The sequence below is a fragment of the Neoarius graeffei genome, chromosome 10, assembly GCF_027579695.1.
Source record: "Neoarius graeffei isolate fNeoGra1 chromosome 10, fNeoGra1.pri, whole genome shotgun sequence".
Classification (NCBI taxonomy): domain Eukaryota; kingdom Metazoa; phylum Chordata; class Actinopteri; order Siluriformes; family Ariidae; genus Neoarius; species Neoarius graeffei.
The window spans coordinates 58,424,029-58,449,903 of NC_083578.1; the positions used below are offsets into that span (position 1 = coordinate 58,424,029).

The 25,875-nt window shown below is 43.8% G+C and overlaps 1 protein-coding gene across 1 annotated transcript in view; it reads left to right on the forward strand.

Annotated features, from left to right (window-relative positions):
* Positions 1-18,833, forward strand: part of cacna1fb (calcium channel, voltage-dependent, L type, alpha 1F subunit) — a 158,850-nt gene extending 140,017 nt beyond the window's left edge. The window contains exons 45-48 of the mRNA XM_060931944.1: positions 9,649-9,797; positions 10,926-11,038; positions 17,734-18,042; positions 18,564-18,833. Coding sequence (XP_060787927.1) covers positions 9,649-9,797; positions 10,926-11,038; positions 17,734-18,042; positions 18,564-18,833 — 841 coding nt within the window. The remainder of the gene's footprint in view (positions 1-9,648; positions 9,798-10,925; positions 11,039-17,733; positions 18,043-18,563) is intronic.
* Positions 18,834-25,875: the final 7,042 nt, after the last annotated feature.

The following is a 25,875-nucleotide window of genomic DNA, read 5'->3' on the forward strand; positions in this document are numbered from 1 at the left end:
GTTATTTTCAAATTTATCCTGGAGAGCACATATTTTAAATATTTACCAAAAGGCCAGCAAAATATTGAATGTATTAAAAGGGATTAGACTTAAAGTTCACAGATCAACACTACATAAACTTTTCAAATCTCTAATTAGACCAATTATGGATTATGCAGATGTATTGTGGGATGGATGTTCTGATTCAGTAAGTAATCCCACTGAGTTTGTGCAGTAGAAGGCTCGTAAGATTGTCACAGGGGCTATAAAAGGACTAAATAGAGCTTGTCTTTGAAGCGAAATGTGTTGAAAGAAGATGAAAATTAGATGTCTAATCCACAAACTTACTTTGTATGACAAAATTGTATATAACCTCATTCCCACCTATCTTAAAGAGCTTCTTCATATGAGAGTTTGTGAGAGAACACGAGTTCCTCTTAGGTCTGCTACAAAATTTCTCAATGTTTCAAGCTCATACCCAACGTTTTGCAAATTCTTTTTCTCTTCTACCACAAAACTTTAGAACAAAATTGATATTAATATTAAAAATTCAGAGGGGATAGGAGCTTTTAAGAAGAGATTAAGAAATTACTTCAGCTTGCCAAGTTACTTTAGACCTTCCAATTATTCTTTAGATAGATATATGCTTCACACTCATATTCGGTCAGGTGCCTGTGCACTTAATTTCTAACTTTATAAAATTGGTGTCAAGTCTTCTCTGGCTTGCTCCTGTGGTTTTAGAAGTTTAAATGTAAATCATTATTTTTTGTATTGCCCTAAATATGCTCCCTGCACAACAACCTGCTTGCCTCTGTGGCTTCAATTGGTCCAAACAGATTGGGCCGTCTTTCAGATAATCAGAAAGTTGATTCATTTCTCTCTGCATTTGCTTGAAAATATCTCATCTCATCTCATTATCTCTAGCCGTTTTATCCTTCTACAGGGTCGAAGGCAAGCTGGAGCCTATCCCAGCTGACTACGGGCGAAAGGCGGGGTACACCCTGGACAAGTTGCCAGGTCATCACAGTGCTTGAAAATATCTCATCTCATCTCATTATTTCTAGCCACTTTATCCTGTTCTGCAGGGTCACAGGCAAGCTGGAGCTTATCCCAGCTGACTACGGGTGAAAGGCAGGGTACACACTGGACAAGTCGCCAGGTCATCACAGTGCTTGAAAATATGTTTAAATAAAAAAAAATTAAGACACTTCATGTCTTAAAGTAATGATGGGCTGTCGTTTCTCTTAGTTGGGCGGTTCTTAACATAATATGAATTACTACAGTTGTGAAATAGGGCTATTTACTATATTTTTATTATTTACTGTTTACTGTTTGATCTCAAGTGTATTAAGAAGGCAAGAAATTCCACTAATTAACTTTTGATGAGACGCACCTATTAATTGAAAAGCATTCCAAGTAATAATCTCATGAATCTAGTTAAGATAATGCCAATAGCGTACAAAGCGTCATCAAGGTAAACGGTGGCTACTTTGAAGAATCTAAAACACGAAACATATTTTAACACTCTTTTGTTTACCACATTTATTCCATATGTTATTTCATATTTTTGATATCTTCAGTATTGTTCTGCAAGGTAGAAAATAGTCAAAATACAGAAAAACCTATGAGTACTTGTGTACTCCTATAATGAGTAGGCGTGTTACCTATGTGTATGTTTATAAAAATCTCCTTCTCACCCCCGGCGGGGGGGGTGGGTGGGTGGTATCCATGTCATCCTCAAGCTCGGGTCCTCTACCAGAGGCCTGGGAGTTTGAGGGTTCTGCGCAGTATCTTCGATGTTCCTAGAACTGCGCTCTTCTGGACTGAGGCTTCAGATGTTGTTCCTGGGATTTGCTGGAGCCACTCTCCCAGTTTGGGGGTTACTGCCCCAAGTGCCCCCACTACCACGGGGACCACGCAACCCTTGACCTTCCACATCCGTTCCAGCTGCTCTTTCAACCCTTGATACTTCTCAAGTTTCTCATGTTCCTTCTTCCTGATGTTGGCGTCAGCTGGGATCGCCACATCTATCACCACCACCCTCTTCTGCTCTTTGTCCACCACCACTATGTCCGGTTGGTTAGCCAGGATCTGTTTGTCAGTCTGGAAGCTGAAGTCCCACAGAATCTTGGCCCTGTTGTTCTCAGCCACCTTCTGTGGTATGGCCCATTGGGACTTGGGCATTTCTATTCCATACTGGTTGCAGATGTTCCTGTATACTATCCCAGCCACTTGGTTGTGCCTCTCCATGTACGCTGATCCAGCTAACATCTTACACCCTGCTACTATGTGCTGGACTGTTTCAGGGGCTTCTTTGCACAGTCTGCATCTTGGGTCTGATCTACTCTGGTAGATCCTGGCCTCTATGGCTCTTGTGCTTATGGCCTGTTCTTGTGCTGCCATGATTAGTGCCTCTGTGCTGTCTGTCAGTCCTGCATTATCCAGCCACTGGTAGGATTTCTTGATATCAGCCACTTCCTCTATCTGACGGTGGTACATGCCATGTAGGGGTTTGTCTCTCCAGGTTGTCTGTTCCTCCTCCTCCTCTGCACTCTCATCAGGGTTCTGCTGCCTGAGACATTCACTTAGCAGTTCATCCTTTGGGGCCATCTTTCTGATGTATTCTCGGATTTTCGATGTTTCATCCTGGACCGTGGTCTTGACGCTCACTAGCCCTCGGCCTCCCTCTTTCCACTTAGTGTATAGTCTCAGGGTGCTGGACTTGGGGTGGAACCCTCCATGCATGGTGAGGAGCTTTCTAGTCTTGATATCTGTGGCTTCTATCTCCTCCTTTGGCCAGTTTATGATACCAGCGGGGTATCTGATGACTGGTAGTGCGTACATGTTGATGGCTCGGACCTTGTTTTTACCATTCAGCTGACTTTTCAGGACCTGCCTTACTCTCTGGAGGTATTTGGCTGTGGTTGACTTCCTTGTGGCCTCTTCATGGTTTCCATTAGCCTGTGGGATGCCAAGGTACTTGTAGCTGTCTTGGATATCACCTATGTTGCCCTCTGGTAGGTCAATCCCTTCAGTCCGGATCATCTTGCCTCTCTTTGAGACCATCCGGCCACACTTGTCCAATCCGAATGACATCCCTATGTCATCGCTGTAGATCCGGGTGGTGTGGATCAGCGAGTCTATTTCTCGCTCGTTCCTGGCATACAGCTTGATGTCATCCATGTAGAGCAGGTGGCTGATTGTTGCCCCACTACGGAATCGGTACCCGTAGCCGCTCTTCGTGATGATCTGACTGAGGGGGTTCAGGCCTATGCAGAACAGCAGTGGTGATAGCGCATCTCCTTGGTATATGCCGCACTTGATGTTGACTTGGGCAATGGGTTTTGAGTTGGCCTCTAGGGTTGTCTTCCACATTTCCATTGAGTTCTGTATGAAGGTCCTTAGGTTCCTGTTGATCTTATACAGTTCCAGACATTCCAGTATCCATGTGTGTGGCATTGAGTCATAGGCTTTCTTGTAGTCAATCCAGGCAGTGCACAGGTTGGTCTGTCTCTTCTTACAGTCTCGGGCGACTGTTCTATTGGCCAGTAGCTGGTGCTTGGCTCCTCTGGTGTTACTGCCAATTCCTTTCTGTGCCTCGCTCATGTATTGAGCCACATGCTTACTCATTTTTGCCGCAATGATGCCTGACAGGGCCTTCCATGTTGTGCAGATACAGGTAATTGGCCGGTAGTTGGATGGGATGGGTCCCTTCTGGGGGTCCTTCATGATTAGGACTGTCCTGCCTTGGGTTAGCCATTCTGGGTGGGTTCCATCCCTCAGCAGCTGGTTCATCTGTGCTGCTAGGCGTTCATGGAGTGCAGTTAGCTTCTTCAGCCAGTACGTATGGATCATATCGGGGCCTGGTGCTGTCCAGCTCTTCATCTTTGACACTCTTTCTTGGACGTCTGCCATTGAGATGGTTACTGGTTCTTGTTCTGGGAGGTTGCTGTGGTCAGCTCTTAGGTCCACTAACCATTGGGCATCGGTGTTGTGTGATGCCTTTCTTTCCCATATGTCTTTCCAGTATTTTTCCACCTCAGCTCTTGGTGGGTCTGACCAGTTGTTGTTCCCCTGCCATTGAGAGTACACCTTGGCTGGTTCAGTGGAGAACAGCTTGTTTATTCTCCTAGCCTCTCCTTCCTTGGTGTATCTCCTCAACCGGGTGGCCAGAGCTGTTAGTCGCTGTTTGGCAGTTTCGAGTGCCTCTGGTATGGAGAGTGAGTTGTACTTCCTGGGCACCCCTTTATTCACCATGTTCCCTTTCTGTAGTTCAGCTAGCTGGCTAACTTCTCTCCTTGCTGCCTTTATCTTGGCCTCTAATCGTCTCTTCCATGGTGGATACTGTTTGTTATGTCCCGAGCCCACCTTGTGTCCAAGCATCTCCATGATTACTGTTGCTGTACTGTGTATCAGCTTGTTGGTCTCAGTGATGGTTCTTGTGGAGATTGTCTTCAGAGCAGCATTCACATCTACTAGTAGATCTTCTGAAGGTACTTGGCAACTCAGCTTCGGTATTCGTCGGGGGCTCCAGGTTTCCAGTTGGGTCACGATCTTCCTTCTCAGGTCAGCAGCTCTTGTGTTGAGGCTGTTAGCTGTTGGGGCTTGGTACCCAATCTCTGGTTGTGGGGATGATGACATCTCCCTGCTGACCTGTCTTCCTGGCTCCCCCTTGCCGTAGCATCGTTGTTGTATTTCATTAATCTCTAGTTGTGATAGCAGATTTCGATTATGGATGTTGGAACACTGAGCTAATAGCTGTTTCTTTGTTAGCCTTGATTGTGGGTTTCGAAGTATCCAATGGTCCCACATTCTCTGCATGTATCCCCTCTCTCTGGGATTGCTTGTATAGTAGCATTCCAGCAAATCCGTATTTTCTGTCCTCGTCCATCGATGTCTTGTTCCAGTAGCCCATTTCTCATCAGTTTGCCCTGGTTCCCTAGCAACTGACGCAGACCTTGTTGACCCGGGCGACGTCTGAGCCGGTATGACTCTATCAGTTATGTTTTCACTCATTCCTGAGGTAGGCTGATATATCATGAGGGGTTTTGCCTAAGGACCCTTACTGGATGATGTTTTGCCCCGACCGGGATTCGAACCCCGATCTCCTGCGTCATAGTCAGTGAGCATTACCACTGTACTATCCAGCTGATAGTACAGCTGACATATATACATATATACACTGTGTGTATATTATATTATCTCATCTCATCTCATCTCATTATCTCTAGCCGCTTTATCCTTCTACAGGGTCGCAGGCAAGCTGGAGCCTATCCCAGCTGACTACGGGCGAAAGGCGGGGTACACCCTGGACAAATCGCCAGGTATCGCAGGGCTGACACATAGACACAGACAACCATTCACACTCACATTCACACCTACGGTCAATTTAGAGTCACCAGTTAACCTAACCTGCATGTCTTTGGACTGTGGGGGAAACCGGAGCACCCGGAGGAAACCCACGCGGACACGGGGAGAACATGCAAACTCCACACAGAAAGGCCCTCGCCGGCCCCAGGGCTCGAACCCAGGACCTTCTTGCTGTGAGGCGACAGCGCTAACCACTACACCACCGTGCCGCCCATATTATATTATATTATATTATATTATATTATATTATATTATATTATATTATATTATATTATATATGTAAACCGCCCTGCGATAACCTGGCGACTTGTCCAGGGTGTACCCCGCCTCTCGCCCATAGTCAGCTGGGATAGGCTCCAGCTTGCCTGCGACCTTGTAGGACAGGATAAGCGGCTACAGATAATGGATGGATGGATGGATGGATGGATGGATGGATGGATAAAAACCCCAGTAAGAGTGGTTACATGCGAAGGATGTGGGACCAATGGATGCTTTGATACCCAACATCTACAATAACACTGAAACAACTAGTAACTCAATGTTCCAATATCCACAAACAGCAACGCTATCACAGCTAGAGATTGATGAGATACATAACAAATGCTATGGCAAGGAGGCATCAGGAATGCCAGGTCGGGGGGGGGGGATCATGATCTCCACACTTGGAGATTGAGACTGGGAATCCCCTCAACAACACACCCTTGCGAGCAAGAGCTTCATGCACGAACACCTGACCTGAAATTGAGATGGTAACAAAGCTGAACACCTGGAACCACCATGCTCGACTACCAAGACTGTGTGAAATACCTCATGAAAGTCTCTTAGAAGCTGTGAATGCAGAAGTAGGAACGATCCCTACTACGACCATCACTGAGGCCAACAAGCTGACATACATCACAGCAACAATGAGCCTGGAAATGCTTGGCTATAAGATGGACACTAACCATAAGGTGCAATATCCACCATGGAAGACAAGGTTACAGGTGATGATCAAGGTGACCCAGAGAGAAGTTAGCCAGCTATCAGAACTCCAGAAAGGTATGACAAGGAAAGGGCTACCTAAGAAATACAGCAAACTGTCCATACCTGAGGCCCTAGAGACTGCCAAACTCACAGCCCTGGCTACCTGTCTAAGGAGGCACACAAGCAAAGCTGAAGCCAGGAGACTAATGGATTAATGGATTAGGAGATTAATGGACTAATGGATTAGGAGATTAATGGAATGTTCTCCACTCAACCATCAGAGGTGTACACCCAGTGGCATGGTAATAACTTGGCAGCACAGATGAACCAGCTGCTTGTGGATGGAACTCACCTGGAATGGCTGACTGAAAGTCAGACAATCCTGATCCTGAAGGACCCACAGAAGGGAGCAGTCCTATTCAACTGCCTCTGGATAAGATGCCTCTGCACAACATAGAAATTCCTGTCAGGCATCATAGTGGATAAGATGAGTAGGCACATGACTCAATACATGAGCGAGGCCCAGAAAGGAATTGGTAGGAACACCAGAGTGCAGTAGCTTGAGACTGCAGAACCAAACATACCAATCTGTGCACTGCCTGGATTGACTACAAGAAAGCCTATGACTCACATGGATCCTGGAATGCTTGAAACTGTACAACATCAACAGCACTCTCAGAACCTTCCTCAAGAACTCAATGAGGTTGTGTAAAACAGCCCGAGAGGCCAACTTCAAGCCAATAACACAGGTCACCATCAAGTGCAGCATATACCAAGGAGATGCCCTGTCCCCACTGCTGTTCTGCATAAAACTGAACTCCCTCATCACCAAGAGCGGCCCTAAGCACAAGCTCAGTAGAGACCGGGTTCTACCACACAAGGTAGGACCCCAGGTGCAGACTGTGCAAAGATGCCCCAGAGACAATCCAGCACATAACAGCACAGTGTAAGATACTATCAGGAAGAGCGTGCATGGAACACCATAACCAAGTGACTGGCATAGTATACAGAAACATCTGTGCCAAGTATGGACTGGAAGTCAAAGTGGGACACACCTCCAAAGGTGGTTGAGAATGACCAAGCCAAGATCCTGTGAGACTTCCAGATACAGATGGACAAACTGGTAATGGCTAACCAATCGGACGTGGTAGTGGTGGACAAATGGGAGAATAAGGCAGTGGTGATAGATGTGACAATACCAAGTGACAATAACACCAGGGAAAAGGAACTTGAGAAGCTCGAGAAGTATCAAGGGCTGAAAGAAGAGCTAGAAAAGATGTGGAAGATGAAGACAACAGTTGTCCCCTCAGTGCAGTGACCCCCAAATTGGGAGAGCAGCTCCAGAAGATCCCAGGAGCAACTTCCGAGATTTCTGTCCAGAAAAGCACAGTCCTAGGAACGGCTAAGATACTGTGCAGGACCCTCAAACTTCCAGGCCACTGGTAGAAGACCCGAGCTTGAGGAAAAAAATACTGCCTGAAGGAGTGGTGTGTGTGTGTGTGTGTGTGTGTGTGTGTGTGTGTGTGTGTGTGTGTACTAGTGCATCTCAAAAAATTAGAATATTGTGAAGAAGTTCAATATTTTCCATCAGTTATTTAAGAAAGTGAAAATGTTATATATTATAGACTCATTACACATAAACTAAAATGTTTCAAGCATTTCTCTATTTTAATTTTAATCAGTGTGGCATACAGTACAAAAACCCATCTCAAAATATTAGAATATTTCATTTTGAGTTTGAGTAAAACAGTATGAACACAGTTTATCACTCAGTCTAGTTCAGTACACACAACCACAATCATGGGGAAGACTGCTGACTTGACTGTTGTCCAGAAGATGATCACTGATGCCCTCCACAAGGACAAAAGGTCATTGCTGAAAAGGGTGACTGAAAAAGGTGCACAAGCAACAGGGATGGCCGCAGTCTTGAGAGGATTGTCAAGAAAAGTTGATTCAAGAACTTGGGAGAGCTTCACAAGGAGTGGACTGAGGCTGGTGTCAGTGTATCAAGACCCATCACGAACAGACATCTTCAAGAAAGGGGATACAACTTTCACATTCCTAATATCAAGCTACTCCTGAGCCAGAGACAATGTCAGAAGTGTCTTATCTGGGCTAAGGAGAGAAAAAATGGACTGTTGCTCAGTGGTCCAAAGTCCTCTTTTCAAATGAAAGTACATTTTGCATTTAATTTGGAAATCATGGTTCTAGAGTCTGGAGGAAGAGTGGAGAGGCACAGAATCCAAGGTGTTTGAAGCCCAGTGTGAAGTTTCCACAGTCTGTGAGGATTTGGGGTGCCATGTCATCTACTGGTGTTGGTCCACTGTATTTTATCAAGTCCAAAGTCAACACAGCCATCTACCAGGAGATTTTAGAGCACTTCATGCTTCCATCTGCTGATGAGCTTTTTGGAGATGCTGATTTCCTTTTCCAGCAGGACTTAGCACCCACCCACAGTGCCAAAACTACTACCAAATGGTTTGCTGACCATGATATTACTGTGTTTGATTGGCCAGCCAACTTGCCTGACCTGAACCCCATAGAGAATCTATGGGGTATTGTCAAGAGGAAGATGAGAAACACCCGACCCAAAAATACAGATACGCTGAAGGCCACTATCAAAGCAACCTGGGCTTCAGTAACACCTCAGCAGTGTCACAGACTGATCACCTCCATGCCACACCGCATTGATACAGTAATTCATGGTAAAGGAGCCCCAACCAAGTATTGAGTGTATAAATGAATATACTTTTCAGAAGTTGGACATTTCTGTATTGTAAATCCTTTTTTTGATTGATCTTAGGGAATATTCTAATAATTTGAGATACTGGATTTCTGATTTTCATGAGCTATAAGCCATAATCATCAAAATTAAAACAAAAAAGGCTTTAAATATTTCACTTTACATGTCATGAATATAGAATATATGAAAGTTTACCTTTTTGAATTAAATTATGAAAAAAGGAAATTTTTCATGGTATTCTAATTTTTTGAGATGCACTAGTGTGTATACACACACACACACACGTCTGCCACTTTATTAGGTACACCCATACACCTGCTGTTTTATGCAGTTATCTAATCAGCTAATCCATGTGGACACAGATAGAACATGCACAGAAACTCCATAAAGACAGTGACTCAAACTCAGGATCGAACTCGAGACCCTGGAGCTGTGATATGGCAACACTACCGACTACACCTTCTGTTATGTTTGCTGAAGTATTTTACCAGAATGACTGCAATGACCCAAATACTGTGAAACAAAAGTCATCTGTGTTCTTTTGATCTGTAACTGTGTCCTTAAGAATTAGTTCCCTTTTTATCTCTCTACAGGCATGGCTACCCGGATGAAGTCCCCATGCATTCTGGCCATAGAGCTTATGGGTATGATGGACAGCCTGCATACACTAACCAGGATGGCAGCAGTTATGGCGAGGCCAGAAGGTCAGCCAGAAGACGACTCCTGCCTGCAACCCCCACTGGTACAATCAATAATCCCTTTTACTCTGTCTCTCTGCACATATGCTTGCCCTTTCACTTAACCCTCCCTCTGAGCAATACCATAAGTGGAAAATGTTAAGACAAATCTGTTATATGATACCCAGTGTCATATATTTTCAACCCAGTATCACAGATTTTATTACATAGTATTAAATAATTTTTTATTAACATAGATATTCTTTGTCAGTGAACAATTATTGATGGTAGCCCACCTGTCGGTCAACCTTTACACCGGGGTATTCAATGAAACTGTATGAAAAAAGTCTAGTTATATAAAATCCCTTGCTTACAGAAGTTTGGATAAGCAGCTAACATTACTGAATGGTGACAATAGTTTCCTTTTAATGCTGTCAATGATTACTTCCTCCCTAGAAATAAAACACATCTATTTGGAAGTGGTTAGTTTGTTTCACACTGCCATTTCAAGTTACCTTTTTTGAATAAGGACATAATAAAGTGGCCAGTTAAGTGTGCGCATGTTTAAAAATCCTAACAATGCTGATGCACCTAACATTACCATTACACACTACTAATATTATCATTACCATTACCATTTTACCCACATGACTATGATGAGGCTGATTTTTCAGTTTTTGCGTGAAGTTGTGTGTGAATGTTTTCATAGGCCAAACCAAAAAATTTCTTCCAAATTTGCAAACGTTTTGATAATGCTGATTTATTTCATACACCAATGCAAATGCTGATAAAAAGCCTATGATGCTGTAGGTTTTCATTACAGCCAAATTGGTGACACATTTGAGAGTTACTTGTAAACTAAGATGAACTGATTAAACAAGTGTGGTTCCTGCTTGAATGGAAAGAAAACTTGTGCAGGCACACTGACCCTTTCTGGATAAGATTGAAGACCCCTGCTATAACCCACACCTCAATTGCATTTAGTGATACCCACAAAACTCCATAAAAGGTAAAGAACTGAAAGTGCAAAATGAGGACAAAAAGGCAAAAGAAAAGTAATTTCTCAGGAGGCAGAAGTGGAAATTATTTTAACTCCTGCCAAATAACTGATAATTCTCCATCCCTACTTAAACTTTTGAAATGAAACAATGTGGACACTGTCAAAACAAATGCTTATTTTCTATCCCTCCCAGGCCGGAAGTCATCTTTTACTATCCAGTGTCTGAGAAGACAGGGGAGTAGTGATGATCTCCCCATCCCAGGCACCTACCACCAGAATTTCCCACCATGTAGAGCACGCTCACAGGTACCTTTTCTTGTATTAGATATACATACACAGTCAAGCACTCCATGTGTAATATATATTGCTTTTTTTATTTGCCTATTAAATATTTTGTTTGCATTATTAAATTGTGTAGGTTCTGTTTATGTTAGAGAGCTACAAAGCATCATGATATAGTGATGCACAAAAATAATTAAAATAATGAACATGATTAATTTATCAATGCAGGTTGAGTCAAGAATAGCTTCCATTCTGCAGCATTTGCACTCTTGCAACTATTGCATTAAATACAGTGCCACTATTCCTCTTTATTCACTGTGACCACTGACCATAGACATTGTATCACATGAGCTTAAAGTGACACAGGTCGGTGTGCTGGTTCAGGAATCATTTAATCCACTCCCCTTTCTGAATTGTTTGAGGTGATACCCATCCCCATAGCTGGTGTGTGTCATCTTGTTTCAATGCATTTTATTTCCTAACCACATGCTAGTCTGTTTACAAACTGCTCCGCAGCCAGTTCAGAAAAGTCACGTGAGGTCATGTACAGGTCAGAGGTCGCAACCGCGGAGCCACAGCAAACATGGTGGATCGCCCAGGTTGAACAAAGACTCCTAAATCGAAACCAAAAAAATGACGATTTTCAGGAAGTATCTGACATTGTCAGAGGCAAAATGTGCCAGAAAAGAGAAGGAAAAAAATCACAACAGGCAATCTGTTTCCATACCCAAGTGTAAACATTAGTGTGCAGTGTTTTTCCAGCTCATTCTCCTTCACAGGCATGAGGCAGTGGGCAATACAGCGTGTGCTTCAAGTACCTACTGGTTATTCTAGCTCCACAGGGTACTATTCATCCTTTTAATACATTGACCTGTGTCACTTTAAACATGCTTCTAAAGCATTGGAAGAGAGAGGGGACAGTTTTATTTTAAAATGACCCTGTCATATGTCCCTAAGGTGGGTGGAATACTGAAGCTGAGGCAGGTGGGTAATGATGTTGGAACAAAGGTCTTTTTATTTTCAAAATAGGTTTTCAGCATCACTTTTACTCTGTACACACACACACACACACACACACACACACACACACACACACACACGTGCGCTCTATGGTCGAGAGACACCACCTCTCTGCTCTCCCTTTCCTTATCAACACTTTGCCATCACTGAAACACACACACACACACACACACACACACACACACACACACACACACACACACACACACACACACACACATCAATTGACAACAGGTGAGATCACTTTGCCACTCACCTTCTCTGGCCCCACCTTTCATTCACAAACCGATGCTTGACCACGTCTGGCCTGCAGCAGACACACCCCCCCCCCATTCCCAACGGGACAGGAAGTCCGCCGCCACCATCTGTGCCCCTGGCCTGTGGACCACCTCGACTTTGAAAAATTGGAGGGCGAGATCCCAACAGTTGATCTGCGCTTTGGCATCCTTCAGTGGTGAAGCCACTGGATTTGGGCGTGATCCGAACAGAGGGTGAAAGGGCGCCCCAGCAGGTAGTACCAGAGGGTGAGGACTGCCCACTTGATTGCCAGGCACTCTTTCTTGATGGCGCTGTACTTGCTTTCTCGCATTGAGCACTTGGAGCTGATGTTCAGCACCGGACGTTCCTCACCCTCCACCTTCTACAGTGGTGCTTGAAAGTTTGTGAACCCTTTAGAATTTTCTATATTTCTGCATAAATATGACCTAAAACATCATCAGATTTTCACACAAGTCCTAAAAGTAGATAAAGAGAACCCAGTTAAACAAATCAGACAAAAATATTATACTTGGTCATTTATTTATTGAGGAAAATGATCCAATATTACATATCTGTGAGTGGCAAAAGTATGTGAACCTTTGTTTTCAGTATCTGGTGTGACCCCCTTGTGCAGCAATAACTGCAACTAAACGTTTCCGGTAACTGTTGATCAGTCCTGCACACCGGCTTAGAGGAATTTTAGCCCATTCCTCCATACAGAACAGCTTCAACTCTGGGATGTTGGTGGGTTTCCTCACATGAACTGCTCGCTTCAGGTCCTTCCACAACATTTCGATTGGATTAAGGTCAGGACTTTGACTTGGTCATTCCAAAACATTAACTTTATTCTTCTTTAACCATTCTTTGGTAGAAGGACTTGTGTGCTTAGGGTCGTTGTCTTGCTGCATGACTCACCTTTTCTTGAGATTCAGTTCACGGACAGATGTCCTGACATTTTCCTTTAGAATTTGCTGGTGTAATTCAGAATTCATTGTTCCATCAATGATGACAAGCCGTCCTGGCCCAGATGCAGCAAAACAGGCCCAAACCATGATACTACCACTACCATGTTTCACAGATGGGATAAGGTTCTTATGCTGGAATGCAATGTTTTCCTTTCTCCAAACATAGCGCATCTCATTTAAACCAAAACGTTCTATTTTGGTCTCATTTATCCACAAAGCATTTTTTCAATAGCCTTCTGGCTTGTCCACGTGATCTTTAGCAAACTGCAGACAAGCAGCAATGTTCTTTTTGGAGAGCAGTGACTTTCTCCTTGCAACCCTGCCATGCACACCATTGTTGTTCAGTGTTCTCCTGATGGTGGACTCATGAACATTAACATTATCCAATGTGAGAGAGGCCTTCAGTTGCTTAGAAGTTACCCTGGGGTCCTTTTGTGACCTCGCCGACTATTACACACTTTGCTCATGGAGTGATCTTTGTTGGTCGACCACTCCTGGGGAGGGTAACAATGGTCTTGAATTTCCTCCATTTGTACACAATCTGTCTGACTGTGGATTGGTGGAGTCCAAACTCTTTAGAGATGCTTATGTAACCTTTTCTAGCCTGATGAGCATCAACAATGTTTTTTTTTTCTGAGATCCTTAGAAATATCCTTTGTTCATGCCATGATACACTTCCACAAACGTGTGTTCCACAAACTTTGCTTGCAACCTGGCAACCTCCGTGAGTTGGGTTGGAGAGAGGTGGTCTCAACAGAGGACCGGAGTGGCTTGAGTGGTTACTTTCATTTTTACCTCCGGCCCCAGCTCTGCCCTCTCCAGAACTGCTGAGGTCAACACCACGGGGACCCCCTCATTCCAAGGTTTTAGTAGGTTGAGGTGGTGTATTTGTAGTGCCCCACCCCTATCTGTTCTCCTCACCTCACAGTTGACATCCCTGCTTTGCCGTGTGACCTCAAAAGGCCCTTGTCACTTTGCAATTAATTTTGAGCTTGAAGTGGGCAATAATATGAGCACTTTATCTACCAGTGTGAATTCTCTAAGGGGTGCATCCCTGTTGTACAGCCGGGCTTGATGTTCTTGCGTCTGCCATAAATTCTCCTGGGTTAAGTGACTGAGTGTGTGGAGCTTTGTGCAGGTTGAGAACATACTGAATTTCATTTTTACTGTTTGAAGGTCCCTCCTCCCAATTTTCCTGCAGCACATCCAAAATGCTGCGAGGCATACAGCCATACAATAATTTGAATGGGGAGAATCCCATGGAGGCTTGCAGGACCTCTCGTATTGCGAATAATAGGGGCTCAAGCCATTTATCCCAATTACACGCGTCTTCACCTACAAACTTCTGGATTAAGTTGTTAAGAGTTTGGCTGAATCATTCTGCCAAGCTGTCTGTTTGTGGGTGATACACGCTGGTGCAGATGGATTTAATCCCCAATAACTCATAAAGCTCGCAAAGTGTGCATGACATGAATGTAGTACCTTAGTCAGTCAAGATTTCCTTCAGAATCCTGATTCAGGAGATGATTTTAAACAGTGCCTCTGCTGCATTGCGTGCAGAAATGTTACACAGTGGGACTGCTTCTGGATATCGCATTGCATAGTCGACTAGGACTAAACTAAAGTGATATCCTCGTGCCAACCAATCTGATGGCCTGTCAAGATCCATACCAATTCTTTCAAAGGGGGGTCTCGATCAGAGGGAGAGGGCACTCCAAAATAGAATGTGGATGGATACTTGTGGATATTTGTGAACATCCCCATGTTCACACAGAAATTTCATCACTTGTGCCTCACCTTGAACCAGGCTTTAGTGGATTGAGGTCTGATTCAGGCAAAATCCACCAACGCGTGATATGTATCCACTTGAATACTCACTGGTATGTGATATGCTCTGGCCCAATCAAGGGCGGTCTCTGGCACATCAGGGACCTGGACCATGGCTCTCAGAGCACTGGCCCTGGAGATGCTCAGATTCCCTGCAGTGCCAGTATACCAGCCCAGGCTTCACCTCTCCACCAGCATTTTAGGGATCACTCACTTGAGGGGGAGAAGACACAGAAGGGAAGGGGGGCACCACGGGCTTGGTGAGCCAGCTGCGGGAGGGTTGGTCCCCATTTCCATGGTGGGGGGACAGAGAGAGAGAAAAGAGGCAGGATGTCCACCTGCCGCTGGAACCGCTGCCAAATGGTCCTCCGCTGGATTATTGATCCAGTGGTCCTCCACCACATCAATGATCCCTTTGGCATTGCAGTCGTCAACCCTCAGCCACTGCCGGCAGGCATCCTGGAGCTGTTGGCCAAAAGTGAACGGCCGGCTGACTGACTTCCTCCTGTGTCAGCATGTGGAAGCACTGACGGTGTTGTTCCAGCCAACACACTGCAGGATGGTTCACTTCAAGTTGGCGTAGTTGAGCTGACTGTCAATGAGGAGCTGTTGTGCGGTGAGCTGGGCTTCTCCGGACAAGAGCAGCAGCAGACGAGTTGTGCGTTGCTTGACCGGCCACCCCCACACCTCTACCGCTTGCTCAAATAACGCGATGAAGACTTCTGGATTGTCATGTGGCCCCAACTTCGCAAGGGTGATGTGGGGAGGGTCCGTAGCTGTAGCGGTCGAGGACCCCGCCAATGCAAGCAGGTGCTGGAACGGCTGGCGATCTTTCTGTTGAGCCAGCAGCAAGGCTTCAAAGCGCTGCTCTTGCTCCTTCTGAAGGGCGATCAGCGCTTGGTGCTGGCTTTGTTGGGCAGTAGCGAGGGCATGGATGAGGTCTTTGAGCAGGGAGGACTCCATGGGTGGTTCCCTTCAGTATTCCTGGCTTTTGGCACCACTGTAGTATGTCCCTGAAGTGGGTGGAATACTGAAGCGTAGGCAGGTGGGTAATGATGTTGGAACACATCATTACACATCATTACAGGGTATGGAATGGTATAATGATATGATATAGATATGTGCGATATGAATGTACTATATCATTGCATTATAGTACATTCATATTGCACATATCTATATCATATCATTATACCATTCCATACCCTGTAATTTCTTTACATTTATATTTATGTATATTACACTTATGTTAGGCGGCACGGTGGTGTAGTGGTTAGTGCTGTCGCCTCACAGCAAGAAGGTCTGGGTTCGAGCCCCGTGGCCGGCGAGGGCCTTTCTGTGTGGAGTTTGCATGTTCTCCCCGTGTCCGCGTGGGTTTCCTCTGGGTGCTCCGGTTTCCCCCACAGTCCAAAGACATGCAGGTTAGGTTAACTGGTGACTCTAAATTGACCGTAAGTGTGAATGTGAGTGTGAATGGTTGTCTGTGTCTATGTGTCAGCCCTGTGATGACCTGGTGACTTGTCCAGGGTGTACCCCGCCTTTCGCCCGTAGTCAGCTGGGATAGGCTCCAGCTTGCCTGCGACCCTGTAGAACAGGATAAAGCGGCTAGAGATAATGAGATGAGATGACACTTATGTTATTTATTGCTATGCACTTCTGGTTAGATGCAATCTGCATTTTGTTGTCTTGTACCTGTGACATGTGCAATGACAAATTTGAATCTAATCTAATCTAAAAATCTAAACACAGCTCTTTTTATTTTCAAAATAACTTTTCAGCATCACTTTTACTCTACACACACACACACACACACACACACACACACACACACACACACACACACACACTCTGGTCAGGAGACACCACCTCTCTGCTGTCCCTCTCCTCATCAACACTCCGCCATCACTGAAACAAACACACACACACACAACATCAATTGACAACAGGTGAGATCACTTTGCCACTCACCTTCCCTGGCCCCATCCTCCATTCACAAACCAACGCTTGACCATGCCCTCGCTGCAACAGGCGCATAATTGATGACCACTTGTAGCAAGAAAGAACAAATTTATCCTAAACAAACAGGTAATATTATACTGCTGGTTTATTTTTACCTTTGGGAGGACACGCTGCTTTCATGGAACACTAATATGATTCATTCTGAAATAAATAGCAATTTTTTTTTTTTGCTCAGAATTTCAGCTATTGCAGTAAAAATGTGGCATTAAATCAGTAATACAAAATTTAGACAAGCTGTCATTCACAATCATTTGCTAGGAACATGTTGCGACAATCTAATACAATAGTATAAGAATTAAGTAAATATATCAGGACTGAGAATCGTAAGCATAGCAAGTGGGACATCCTGAAAAAGGATTGTCCTACGCAGAGCTAGCCACGCATTCCTAAAACTTGGCTGGCTTGGCATGCAGCTTCCTTTAAAGGAAAAAACAAAACAAAACAGTGAAACAGTGCTCACCCAAAACATATAATTCCTATTTCACCAATTGTGTAGCCCTAGCATGTCAAATTAATATAATACAAGGCACTTCTAGGCAAAATGACCTCTTTATTATTATTATTTTTTTTTATTATTATTATTATCTTTCTCTTTGTCTTCTTTCCTCTGTCTTCCTATCTTCCCCTCAGGCGTATGGCAGTTATGACTCACGCCGCAGCAGCAGCCGTTCTTCCACAGGCTCCACAGCCTCCTGGGCAAACCCCAGCCCCCGCCGCAGTCGTCTTCTTTATGCCCCCCTCATACTAGTGGAGGATGAGAGGTCAGCTGGCACAAGCAGTGTGGGCCTCTGGAATAAAAAGGCTGAGGATGGTGCCAGTGTGCCTGTGGCAGGGCGAGTGGGTCAGCCGTTCAGGGCCTACACCACCCTGAGAGTGCCCACACAGCTTAGCCCGCACTACAGCGAGAAGAGAGGCAGTGCTGACAGCCTGGTGGAGGCGGTAAGACATGAGAGTCAATTCTAAATATACAATATTGTATTTCTGATCTCATCTGTTTTCTTGCTGTGAAATATGTGACACTGAATATTAAGAAGTAAATTCTGAAAGTAGATACCATACTTTATTATTGATTATACATTTTATTTGACAAAATCCCTTGTGCTTAACAAGAAATGCACAATGTGTATTATTAATTGAAATCACCATGCTGTATGCCTTTTAATAGCCTAAGTGTAAAATACTGCAGTTTGTTTTTCTTTGGCCAAACTGGGACCCATTTAATATCTTGTCATAGGACACTAAGTTCTTCTTAGCTGATGTGAAATGAGCATTTATGTTTTTGGCTTTCATTTTATATTGCCACATGAATATGTGTATGCCCAGTCTCTTCCTGATTGTGGAGTCACAAATTCTCAACTCAAGTTATAGAAGTTTTCATAGCAGTGTCAGAGTTATATGTATTTGCTGATTATTCAGGTGCTAGATGTAGTATGTGCTAAATTGTAAATGCCTTTCCTTAGGTACTAATCTCTGAGGGCCTTGGCCTATACGCTAAGGACCCCAAGTTTGTCGCCTTTGCCAAGCGGGAGATTGCAGATGCCTGTCATATGACCATAGATGAAATGGAGAGTGCGGCCAGTGACCTGCTGAGTCGGGGCAGCACAGGGAGCTCTGGAGGTGGCTTCATCAATCACTCAGACTTGGGAGGGCTTTACAGTGACGAGGAACTTGTCAGGAGCCACGATGAGGATGAGCTTGCTGATGAAATGACATGCGTTACCTCCTTCTGACTGTCACATCAATGAAGCCAGTCAGAAATTCAATAGTTGGAGAGTCAAAGAAGCAGGCAGGCCACTGAGGTAGCGAGTGACTCCATCAGAGAGGCAGTGGTTTGAAGCTGCAGGTTATATAAGCAAGGTACAGGTCAATTTGGTTACTGAAAAAGAAAGACATTATGGATTAATCACAGAGAGTTTCTTTTTTTACTGGACATAATATTGCATAAGATTTATACACAGAATTGCCAGCATACTATGTAGACCTACTTTATCTAGCAGTATTTTGGACCCTACAGAACAGCATTAATTTGCCAGTGCATGGATTCGACAAGATGCTTGGTGCACTGTACATAAATGATTTGTTTGCAGTTGCAAAATGCATGGCTGCACAGCCTTTGCTGTAGCCTTTCCCCTGCATCTCCAAAATTCTGCATAGGGTTTGAGGGACTGTGCGATCCACTGAAGCAATGAAACTCACTGTCTTGTTCATGGAGCCATGTGACAATAAGTGCCTTGAAAAAGGGTTCATTATCATCCTAGAAGTGTTGATCCCAATGTGTATAAACTGTAGCTATGAAGGTTATATCATTCAGATGTTCCTCAGTGGATATTAAGGGCTCAGTGGATATTAAGGGCTCTGATATGCTTTAAAGTGGACATTCCCTTGACTTGTGCCCAATACAATGTTCAGTCCAACACTATCTGGTGCAGGAAAGGCTGGTCTGCCTGATATCACATGATGCAAGACTTATTGGAATTTATAATATGTGTAAAGGTGTAAGATGTGTACTTAATAAAATGGCAACTTAATTGTATTGTATGTGTTGTTCAATGTTTTTACTTTCTGCTCCATATTTGAACAATTTCATAAACCATGTAAAGGAATTCTGCTGCTTATCTAATACATAGCAATACTTGCATGAGTAAGAAATCCCAAATCTTAACATTGAACTTTGGTTTTATCACTGGACATCATTTTCCACTGTACATGACCTGTATATTTTTTCTGCAGTGTGTTTTTATTTTTCCTGTGATTGTTTCATAAAAGCCTTGACTCTACTGGCTTTTATAAAAAGTTTAGTGTATGAGGCCAGACAAATCTGAAACAAGTACAGCTGAGTAATTTGTTTATTTTATTTATTTATTTTTTAAACTTGTGTGCTTTACTTATCCACTTTAACTTTTTCTTCACATTTAGGAAATCCTTAACAGAACTAGAGATTTGTTTGTATGTATGTGTCCGTAATGCAGGTGACAGACAGATGTAAAAGCTGAAAGAGAGTTTTTTTTTTTCAGGCAAACTGGCAGACAAATCCAAATTGTGAAGCAGAAAGAAGAATTGGGCAATGGTCAGGTGAGGCACAAACAGTATCCGAGGCAAGCTCAAGAGGCAAAATCCAAAAACACAAAGTCCAAAACCAGAAACAGGAGGACAATAACAAAAGCTTGATAAAGTCAAAACACAGAACTAAGCGTTAACTTCTCAAAAGCTAAGTGCTGTGAGAATGCTTATGTGTGCTGTGCTGATTGAGTCCAGATACAGTGCTTAGTGTAAATGAGTACACCCCCTTTGAAAAGTAACATTTTAAACAATATCTCAATGAACACAAACAATTTCCAAAATGTTGACAAGACGAAGTTTAATATAACATCTGTTTAACTTATAACGGGAAAAAGTAAGGTTAATAATATAACTTAGATTACACATTTTTCAGTTTTACTCAAATTAGGGTGGTGCAAAAATGAGTACACCCCACAACAAAAACTACTACATCTAGTACTTTGTATGGCCTCCATGATTTTTAATGACAGCACCAAGTCTTCTAGGCATGGAATGAACAAGTTGGCGACATTTTACAACATCAATCTTTTTCCATTCTTCAACAATGACCTTTTTTAGTAACTGAATGCTGGATGGAGAGTGATGCTCAACTTGTCTCTTCAGAATTCCCCATAGGTGTTCGATTTGGTTCAGATCAGGAGACATACTGTACTTGGCCACTGAATCACTTTCCCCCTGTTCTTCTTCAGAAATCCAACAGTGGCCTTAGATGTGTGTTTAGGTTCATTGTCATATTGGAAAAGTGCACGACGACCAAGGGCACGGAGTGATGGTAGCATCTTCTCTTTCAGTATAGAGCAATACATCTGTGAATTCATGATGCCATCAATGAAATGCAGCTCCCCGACACCAGCAGCACTCATGCAGCCCCACATAAGGACACTGCCACCACCATGTTTCACTGTAGGCACCATGCATTTTTCTTTGTATTCCTCACCTTTGTGACGCCATACAGTTTTGAAGCCATCAGTTCCAAAAACATTTACAGTATCTTGGTCTCATCACTCCAGAGTATGGAGTCCCAGTAGTCTTCATCTTTGTCAGCATGGGCCCTGGCAAACTCTAGGCGGGCTTTTTTGTGCCTGGGCTTTAGGAGAGGCTTCTTTCGTGGACGGCATCCATGCATGCCATTCCTCTGCAGGGTACGCCATATTGTGTCACAGGAAATAATCACCCCAGTTTGGCTTTCTACTTCTTTAGATAACTGCAGTGAACTTGCATGCCGATTTTCTTCAACGCTTCTCATCAGAAGACGCTCCTGTCGAGATGTTAACTTCCGTGGACGACCTGAATGTCTCTGTGAGATGGTTGCAGTTCCATCTTTCTTAAATTTTTGTACCACTTTTGCTACAGTATTCTGACTGATAAGTAAAGCTTTGCTGATCTTCTTGTAGCCTTCACCTTTGTGGTGGAAAGAAATTATTTTCTTTGGGGAATTCTGAAGAGACAAGTTGAGCATCACTCTCCATCCAGCATCCAGTCACTAAAAGAGGTCATTGGTGAAGAATGGAAAAAGATTGATGTTGCAAAATGTCGCCAACTTGTTCATTCCATGCCCAGAAGACTTGGTGCTGTCATTAAAAATCATGGAGGCCATACAAAGTACTAGATGTAGTAGTTTTTGTTGTGGGGTGTACTAATTTTTGCACCACCCTAATTTGAGTAAAACTGAAAAATGTGTAATCTAAGTTATATTATTAACCTTACTTTTTCCCGTTATAAGTTAAACAGATGTTATATTAAACTTTGTCTTGTCAACATTTTGGAAATTGTTTGTGTTCTTTGAGATATTGTTTAAAATGTTACTTTTCAAAGGGGGTGTACTCATTTACGCTGAGCACTATATGTATAATCAGAAATCAGGAGACTGTGAATGGTGACGTAGGATGGGAGTTGTAGTCCATGGCAATCATATTTGAAGGCTGCTGTGAATGCTGGGAGATGGAGTCTAGAATGCTAGCAGGTGTAGATGTGACAGAACAGCCCCCCTGTGGCCTAGTTTTTTGGAATGGAATTTTTGACATAGGAGTCCCTCGCAGGGACCCAGCATCGCTTTTTGAGGCTGTAGCCCTACTACTCCACTTCCCCCTTTGTGGTGAGAGTTGAGAGTTTAGGATGTTCTGGATAATGTATGCTGGTTGTTTGTCCAGGATAAGGGGTGCAGGAGGTGAGGTGGTGGGAACATGGGTGGCTAATGGATCCGGAATGGCAGGTTTCAGGTATGACTTGTGGAATGTGGGCAACAGTCGACTTTGCCTGGGCAAGTTAAGCTTGGCCGTAACTTCCTTGATGCGTCAGATGATTTTAAAGGGGCCAATGTACTTGGCACTGAGTTTCTTGCAGGTTTGTGGATTCCTAATGTCTTTGGTAGACAGCTATACTTGGTCACCTGGGTTATATTGGGGGGGGGGGGGGGGGGGGTGTTTCCCCACTGTGATGGTCAGTGAAGTGCTTGCATCTTTGTGCCACTTCCTCTAAGCATTGGTGGACACTCTCCTACATTTGTTCACTGTGTTTAAACCACTCATCAGCTACAGGTACTTTGGTGGAAGATTTATCCCATGGGAAAAGGAGAGGTTGATAGCCGAGTACGTATTGGAAGGGCATAAGTTGGGTGGCAAAGTGACGCAGAGAATTCTGGGCATATTCAGCCCCTGATAAGATCTGGGCCCAGTCTCTCTGGTTTCTGGTGCAAAAGATCCAGAGGAAATGCCCAATCACTTGGTTGGCCCTTTCCACCTGTCCATTCAGCTGTGGGTGGTAACCAGACGTCAAGCCCACTGACACTCTCAGTTTATCCATGAACTTGGACCAGAGTCTTGATGTAAACTGTGAACCGCAATCACTGACAATATCTTCTGGGATACCAAGGTATTGGAACACATGGGTGAATATTAGTTCAGCTGTTTCCAATGCTGTAGGAAAGCCTGGTAGAGGGATGAATCTTAGGCACTTAGAGAAATGATTAATGAGGACTATGTTTACAGTAGGGGCGGCACGGTGGTGTAGTGGTTAGCGCTGTCGCCTCACAGCAAGAAGGTCCTGGGTTCGAGCCCCGGGGCCGGCAAGGGCCTTTCTGTGTGGAGTTTGCATGTTCTCCCCGTGTCCGCGTGGGTTTCCTCCGGGTGCTCCGGTTTCCCCCACAGTCCAAAGACATGCAGGTTAGGTTAACTGGTGACTTTAAATTGACCGTAGGTGTGAATGTGAGTGTGAATGGTTGTCTGTGTCTATGTGTCAGCCCTGTGATGACCTGGCGACTTGTCCAGGGTGTACCCTGCCTTTCGCCCGTAGTCAGCTGGGATAGGCTCCAGCTTGCCTGCGACCCTGTAGAAGGATAAAGCGGCTAGAGATAATGAGATGAGATGAGAGATGTTTACAGTACTACCGTGTGAATTAAGAAGATCTGTGATAAAGTCTATAGTTATATGAAACCAGGGACACTGAGGTGTGAGAAGTGGCATGAGTTTCCCCACTGGGAGCACACAGGAAGCCTTAGACTGTGCACACACTGAACATGAGGAAATGAAGTGATTGATATCCACCAACATGTTGGGCCACCAATATTTAGTCCTTAGCAGTTGATAGGTGTGCTGGGTATCTGGATGCCCAGTGGCAGGAGTAGTGTGTGCCTATGTGATCAGATGGCCTCTGAGGCAAGGAGGTGGTATGGTTGGTTTGGCAATCGGCAGGAACGTGGTCCGGCAAGGTTTGAGCAAGTTCTTGGTCTATCTCTCAAGATAGGGCTTTTACAAAGCAGGCTGGAGGGATAATGGGTTCTAGATCATGATCTGGGGCTGTAGATGAGTGGATACGGGACAGAGATTCAACTTTTATGTTCTTAGAGCCAGGCCTGTATGTTATGGTGAACTGAAATGTCATCAAGAGGCCTCAAGGGGCTTAACGTGGATTCAGTCATTAAGTGGTTTTGAGATATTCCAGGTTTTTGTAGTCTGTGAAAATGTTAAATGGATAGGTTGCCCCCTCCAGCCTCTAGTGCCAGTTTGACAGCCAATAGCTATAGCTCCCAGTTACCAATATTGTAGTTTTGTTCTGTGGGGGTAAATTTCTTGGAATAAAATGCTACAGGGTGCAGCTTGGGCTTTTTGCCAAAACATTGTGACAGCACGGCTCTGACTCTGGACTGAGATGCGTCAGTTTCTACAATGAAAAGCTTACAGTAGTAAGATCACAGTGTTTCAGAATGGGAGCAGATTTGAAGGCTGTTTTAAGTTGAAAAAAGGCTTTTCCAGCCTCTTTTTTTTCTCTGGTGTAAGCACTTGGGGCCCATTTTGAACAGGGCTGTGAATGGAGCGGCAATGGAGCTAAATGATGAATCGCCTGTAGAAGTGGGTTAATCCTGGGAAATGCTGAAGAAAGTCCTTAACTGTGGGAGTTGGCCACGCAGTTACTGCTGAGACCTTGTTCTCATCCATGGTCACTCCCTCAGCATTGATGATATGTCCTAGGAATGCTAGCTGGGAGACATGAAATTCACATTTCTTTGCTTTGACAAACAGTTAGTTTTCAAGGAGTCAAGACAGGATCTTTTGTACATGGTGCACATGACTTTCTTGGGTAGGAGAATAGATCAAGATGTCATCAATGCAGGCAATGATGAATTTCCCACTCCCAGAAATGACAGTATGTATGCATGTATGGTGCCCTCAGTGATTATTGGCACCCCTTGTAAAGATTAGTAAAAAGGGTTAGAAGAAATCCACCTTCATCGCACACTGAAAAAATGAGAAAAATCAAACCGTTAATTGAAAGAAATTTAAGAGAAAAACAAATCCCTCATCAAGAAATAATTATTTTCAACAAAAACATGTATACTACTATTATTGGCACCCCTGGAAATGATAGTGAACACAATGTAACGGAAGCATGTTTCCCATTTAAATGTTACATTATTCAGTTCATTGGAGTGTGTACGAACTGTCAATCTGTGATCCATGACTTCCTGATTAACTGTGGTACAAATATGAGACTTTATTTTCAGAAGGTTAATAACCAGATTAGCTCATGCTAATCTTACACTGGGCCTTCAATCTATCCAGGCTTGGGACCAGCACTAAGTATGCACTGTCTTGTATGATGAAATATGAGGTGACACAGAGGCCAAATTCCCTTAGTCATCCATCAACATGGGAATGATAAGAGAACAAACAAACCAAATGAGGGAGAAGTGCCCTTCATAAGTCAGGAAATGGTTATAAAAACTAGCTAGTTGCCTGAAAATGTCCATTTCTACTGTTAGGGCAATAATAAATAAATAAATAAAAAGTGGACACCAAATGTCCTTGCCTGGAAGTTTGTAACTTACAGGGGCACCGCCAGAAATTTTGGGCCCCATGAAAGATTAGAATTTTGGGCCCCCCAACTTTGCCCACCCTTGTCACAATTGCACTATTGTCATTATTTGACTTTTGATAGCCCATGGACCTTGAGTTTGTGACTTTGTTATTACATTTTATGTATTAACCTACCAGGGACGAGATGAAAACTGGTCAGTGACTAATTCTGGTGCATTTACAATCACAAATGAAAATTCAAGATTTTGCCACATGCCTTCTTGTGCTAGGACAATTGGTAGTGAAATGTGTGATGTGACTGCTAATAAATCATAGAAAAAGTTTTCTACCCAGCATCAAAATGTATCAGTCAGGATTTAGACCTCATCATAGCACAGAGACAGCACTGGTTAAAGTAGTA